The sequence below is a fragment of the Rhinoderma darwinii genome, chromosome 13, assembly GCF_050947455.1.
Source record: "Rhinoderma darwinii isolate aRhiDar2 chromosome 13, aRhiDar2.hap1, whole genome shotgun sequence".
Taxonomy (NCBI): domain Eukaryota; kingdom Metazoa; phylum Chordata; class Amphibia; order Anura; family Rhinodermatidae; genus Rhinoderma; species Rhinoderma darwinii.
In genome coordinates this window covers 42,403,658-42,409,657 of record NC_134699.1, presented here as the reverse complement: position 1 = coordinate 42,409,657, position 6,000 = coordinate 42,403,658, and the positions used below count along the sequence as shown (strand labels likewise).

The following is a 6,000-nucleotide window of genomic DNA, read 5'->3' as shown; positions in this document are numbered from 1 at the left end:
TCTGGTATTTATGGTGAGATAACTAGTAATGTCACAGATGTATAGATTTAATGAGTATATGAAAAGATATTTTCGACCATGCAACTCTCCTGCTCATTGCATGGGAAATACTGTACATTGCTCCACATGGATTTTCTTTGGATGATAATGAAAATAACTTAAAAAAAAATGTAAAACGGGTATGGTAACTGTACTGATCAGTGGAGTCAATTGTCATTGATTGTGTCAGTGCTGTAGATATGTTTTATGAAGAGTTCCCACTCTGTGATACTACTTGTTTCCATGAGGACCCCACATATTGATTTCAGTGATAATATAACATTTATTCATTAATCATATTATTATACTCTACAAATACTCCTGACACAACCAGGGTTGAATCACACAAGCAATCCACAATGATCACCTGGAGTATCCAGACATTTATATCTAGTTGGCGCGGTATCATACGCCACCTATGGATGAACTCCAGGGATACAAAAAATTATATTACACACTATTAGTTTAATTTCTAAGCACCAAATATTGCATAAACTGACCACAACACTGACACTTTATAACCGTCCCTTGTGGATTGTTTATTTGATTCAACTTTGGTTGTGTCAGGGGTATTTGTATTCAAAAGAATGACGTCGTTCACACTATGTAGTGCTGTAGATATGATTATTGTTACTGTTGGTAAGAGGTTGGGATGTTTAAAGAGAACTGAATTTGCTAATTTTGTAGGCAAATCTTTTAAAACAAAATACTTACTAGATATATGAACTAGAAAAAACACAAAGGTTTAACATATGAGAAAATCTAAAAGTTCTGCAGACATAAAGCAGAGGAATCAAAGGAAACAGCAGGTGGTTGTAAGAAATGCAGAGGAATGCCACAGTCAGACCATATGCTGACATTTAAGCTTCATGTAATACTTGTTACAGTAAAACGATCATTGAAGGGGATCAGTGGAGTAGATGTTCGTCGCGCATTGTTTTGGCGATGCTTCACTACATGCGTGCAGTTTGATGGCCGTCATTTATTTAGGTGCAAATTTTGTTTTTAGGTAATACTCAGAGACAGAAATCAAAAATAGACCTTTTACTGTTTGATAAAAGTAATAAAATGGTTAGACATTAAATTAGTTACAAAGAATAATTAGCACAGAACCAACGTGCCAAAATCACAATACCAGAAAAAAAACAAAAACATACACACAAAATGTGAGGGGAGAGTAACACATGCAAATCGCTAAAACCACCAAAGATACTGTAGAGCTGTACACATGTAAAACGACATACACCCTCTTAGATAGGAGGCAAAGTGTTTATATCCACAACTTTATACACACGAGCAGTGCACCACACAACTTCACACATCGGAGCGTTTCCTGTCTCCAACACCTCCACATAAAACAATGTGACCTCCCCATAGTTTCCACATGGCATATCTCTTACATATATATAAAAAAAAAACAACAACAACACAGAGATTGTATCATCATCCACTCAATATCAATCAGCCGGGGATAATGCTTCTTATCCTACAAAGGGGTAGAGGTCCAACACCATGCCCATTGTAACTGATGGATTCTCATAATCAGCCTTACTAGGGCGAGACCATAATTGTGTCCTAATGAATGGAGATTTACATACTGCCTTAACACACAAGGGGTATTGCCATAATCAGGAAAAAGAGCAGGTATTGCCCAAAGAAATTGGAATGTCAATCTTCCATCTACGCTTCTAACTATTTATACTGTCCTTGCTGGTGCCCTCCTCTTTTGTGGACTCCTTTTCAGAGCACCCGGAGGAGGAATTGGAAAACCTTGCCGACTGTTTATATGCTGTACACAGCTCCTGAACACGCTCCGGGGTGGGTGTCCACTTCTGGAAACCGGCTTCATTTTGTAGAAACAGTATGGCAGTATTGTGTACAGCCTTGTAATACAGATCCTTTCTGTGACAAGAATAAACAACGAGAAGAGAAAGATTACATGGTAAATATAAAATGAGAAGAGGAAACAAAGTTCAATAACTCTTGTAGAATGGGATAGCGGAGAAAAAGCAAATATAAAGGCGAAATGACAACGCAAAAACCCAAAGTAACAAAGCATGAAAGGCTTGCTACATTTTAAGGGTTACAAGTAAATAAAGCGGATTTAAAAAAAAACCAAAACACTGCAAAAAGAAATACATATAAGGGTATGTTCACACGGCTTAGAAAAACGGCTACAAAGTCGGGGCTGAACGTCTCCTAACGTCTGCCCATTGACGGCGTTTCATTCCCAGGGACGTTTTTTTCTCATGTCTTTTCCGATGTCTCATTGATTGGCGCTCGCTGCACCGGCCGATTATCGGCTCGTTTAAAAGGGCCTTAACCCCTTCCCTCTTTAGCCACTTTTGACCTTCCTGACAGAGCCTCATTTTTCAAATCTGACATGTGTCACTTTATGTGGTAATAACTCCGGAATGCTTTCACCTATCCAAGCGATTCTGAGATTGTTTTCTCGTGACACATTGGACTTTATGTTACTGGCAAAATTTGCTCGATATGTTCAGTATTTAATTGTGAAAAACACCAAAATTTAGCGAAAAATTGCAAAAATTAGCATTTTTCTCAATTTAAATGTATCTGCTTGTAAGACAGGCAGTTATAATACACAAAATTGTTGCTAATTAACATCCCCCATATGTCTACTTTAGATTGGCATCGTTTTTTGAACATCCTTTTATTTTTCTATGACCTCACAAGGCTTAGAACATTAGCAGCAATTTCTCACATTTTCAAGAAAATTTCAAAAGGCTATTTTTACAGGGGCCAGTTCAGTTGTGAAGTGGTTTTGAGGGCCTTATATATTAGAAACCCCAAAAAAGTCACCCCATTTTAAAAACTTCACCCCTCAAAGTATTCAAAACAGCATTTAGAAAATGTCTTAACCCTTTAAACATTTCACAGGAATTAAAGCAAAGTAGAGGTGAAATTTACAAATTTCATATTTTTCTGCAGAAATACATTTTTAATACAATTTTTTTTATAACACAGAAGGTTTTACCAGAGAAATGCAACTCAATATTTGTTGCCCAGTTTTTGCAGTTTTAGGAAATATCCCACATGTGGCCGTAGCGTGCTACTGGACTGAAACACCGGCCTCAGAAGCAAAGGAGCACCTAGTGGATTTTGGGGCCTTATTTTTGTTAGAATATATTTTAGGCACCATGTCAGGTTTGAAGGGCTCTTGCGGTGCCAAAACAGTCAAAATCCCCCAAAAGTGACCCCATCTGGGAAACTAGACACCTCAAGGAAATTATCTAGGGGTGTAGTGAGCATTTTCACCGCACAGGTTTTTTACAGAAATTATTGGAAGTAGGCCGTGAAAATTAAAATCAACATTTCTTCAAAGAAAATGTAGGTTTAGCGATTTTTTTTCTCATTTCCACAAGGACTAAAGGAGAAAAAGCACCGCAAAATTTGTAAAGCAATTTCTCCCGAGTAAAACAATACCTCACATGTGGTAATAAACGGTTGTTTGGAGACACGGCGTGGCTGAGAAGGGAAAGAGCGCCATTTGGCTTTTGGAGTTCACATTTAGCAGGAATGGTTTGCGGAGGCCATGTCACATTTACAAAGCCCCTGAGGGGACAAAACAGTGAAAACCCCAAACAAGTGACCCCATTTTGGAAACTATACCCCTTGAGGAAATTATCTAGGGGTATAGTGAGCATTTTGACCCCACAGGTTTTTTGCAGAAATTTTTGCAAGTAGGCTGTGAAAATGAAAATCTACATTTTTTCAAATAAAATGTAGGTTTAGCTAATTTTTTTTCATTTCCACAAGGACTAAAGGAGAAAAATCACCATAAAATTTGTAAAGAAATTTCTCCCGAGTAAAACAGTACCCCACATGTGGTAATAAACGGCTGTTTGGACACACGGCGAGGCTGAGAAGGGAAAGAGCGCCATTTGGCTTTTGGAACTCAAATTTAGCAGGAATGGTTTGCGGAGGCCATGTTACATTTACAAAGCCCCTGAGGGGACAAAACAGTGGAAACCCCCCACAAGTGACCCCATTTTGGAAACAACACCCATTGAGGAAATTATCTAGGGGTATAGTGAGCGATTTGACACCACAGTTTTTTTGCAGAAATTATTGGAAGTAGGCCCTGAAAATAATAATCTACATTTTTTCAAAGAAAATGTAGGTTTAGCTAATTTTTTCTCATTTCCAGAAGGACTAAAGGAGAAAAAGCACCACAAAATTTGTAAAGCAATTTCTCCCGAGTAAAACAATACCCCACATGTGGTAATAAACGGCTGTTTGGACACACGGCAGGGCTTAGAAGGGAAAGAGCACTATTTGACTTTTTGAGATCACATTTAGCAGGAATGATTTGCGGAGGCCAGGTCACATTTGCAAAGCCCCTGAGGGGACAAAACAATGAAAACGCCCAAAAAGGGACTCCATTTAGGAAACTACACCTCTTGAAGAATGCATCTAGGGGTGTAGTGAGCATTTTGACCCCACAGATGTTTCATAGAATTTATTAGAATTAGGCAGTGAAAATAAAAACAGTCCTTTTTCTTCAATAAGACGTAGCTTTAGCGCAAATTTTTTCATTTTCTCAACAAATAAAGGAAAAAAAGAACCCAACATTTGTAAAGCTATTTCTCCCGAGTACGGCAATACCCCATATGTGGTCATAAACTGCTGTTTGGGCAAACGGCAGGGCTCAGAAGGGAAGGACCGCCATTTGGAGTGCAGATGTTGCTGGATTGGTTTCTGGGCACCTGTGGGCCCAAAACAGTGGAAACCCCCCAGAAGTGACCCCATTTTGTAAACTACACCCCTCAATGCATTTACCAAGGGGTGTAGTAAGCATTTTAACCCTGCAGGTGTTTTGTAGAAATTAGTGTGCGCTCAATGTTGCAGAGTGAAAATGGGATTTTTTTCCATAGATATGCCAATATGTGGTGCCCGGCTTGTGCCACCATAACAAGACAGCTCTCTAATTATTATGCGGTGTTTCCCGGTTTTAGAAACACCCTACATGTGGCCCTAATCTTTTGTCTGGACATATGACAGGGCTCAGAAGTGAAGAGTACCATGCGGAGTGGAGGCCTAATTTGGCGATTTACAAAGTATTGGTTCACAACTGCAGAGGCTCAGATGTGAAATAATAAAAATAAACCCCTGATAAGTGACCCCATTATGGAACTGCACCCCTCAAGGCATTTATTAAGGGGTGTAGTGAGCATTTTCACCCCACAGGTCTTTTCCATAAATGAATGCGCTGCGGATGGTGCAAATTAAAAATTTATATTTTTCCCTAGATATGCCATTCAGTGGCAAATATGTCATGCCCAGCTTATGACGCTGGAGACACACACCACAAAAATTGTTAAAAGGGTTCTCACGGGTATGACGGTGCCATATATGTTGAAGGAAACTGCTGTTTGGGCACGCTGTAGGGTTCAGGGCCGAGGGAGCACCATTTGGCTTTTGGAGAGCGGATTTTGCTTGGTACTATATTTGTTTGAGTATTGCTGGTGTTTTATAATGTGGGGGTACATGTAAGCGGGGCGGAGTATATAAGGGGCATAGTCAGGTGGTATAAAAAAATAAAAATAATCCATAGATGTGTGTTACGCTGTGAAGCAATCCTTTCTGCACAGGCCGGTGTCGCACTGATAAATGGTGTCATTTCTTATCCCCCTTTTGGTCCACACTCCGCGCCTTTGTAGTTTGGGGAATTTTGCTGGGAAAGTATTATCCTGGTATAATACGGGCACCGTCGCTTCCATCGGATATGATTGGGCCCTCCCTTCCTGGTTCCCTAATTTTAGGTCCTTGATAAATCGCCTCTTGAAACAGAAGAAATGTTCTCCTCGGGCACAACTGCATATTTTTTTATTTCCTGACTTATTGGAGCCATAACTAATTTTATTTTTCATAGACGTAGCGGTATGAGGGCTGGTTTGTTGCGGGACGAGCTATAGTTTTTATAGGTACCATTTTTGG

At 39.5% G+C, this 6,000-nt stretch overlaps 1 protein-coding gene across 2 annotated transcripts in view; it reads right to left on the bottom strand.

Moving 5' to 3' along the window:
* Positions 1–1,068: 1,068 nt before the first annotated feature.
* Positions 1,069–6,000, bottom strand: part of PCIF1 (phosphorylated CTD interacting factor 1) — a 69,851-nt gene continuing 64,919 nt past the window's right edge. For both annotated transcript variants that reach the window (XM_075845404.1, XM_075845403.1), the window contains exon 16: positions 1,069–1,941. In XM_075845404.1, coding sequence (XP_075701519.1) covers positions 1,728–1,941 — 214 coding nt within the window. In that variant the 3' untranslated portion in view covers positions 1,069–1,727. The remainder of the gene's footprint in view (positions 1,942–6,000) is intronic.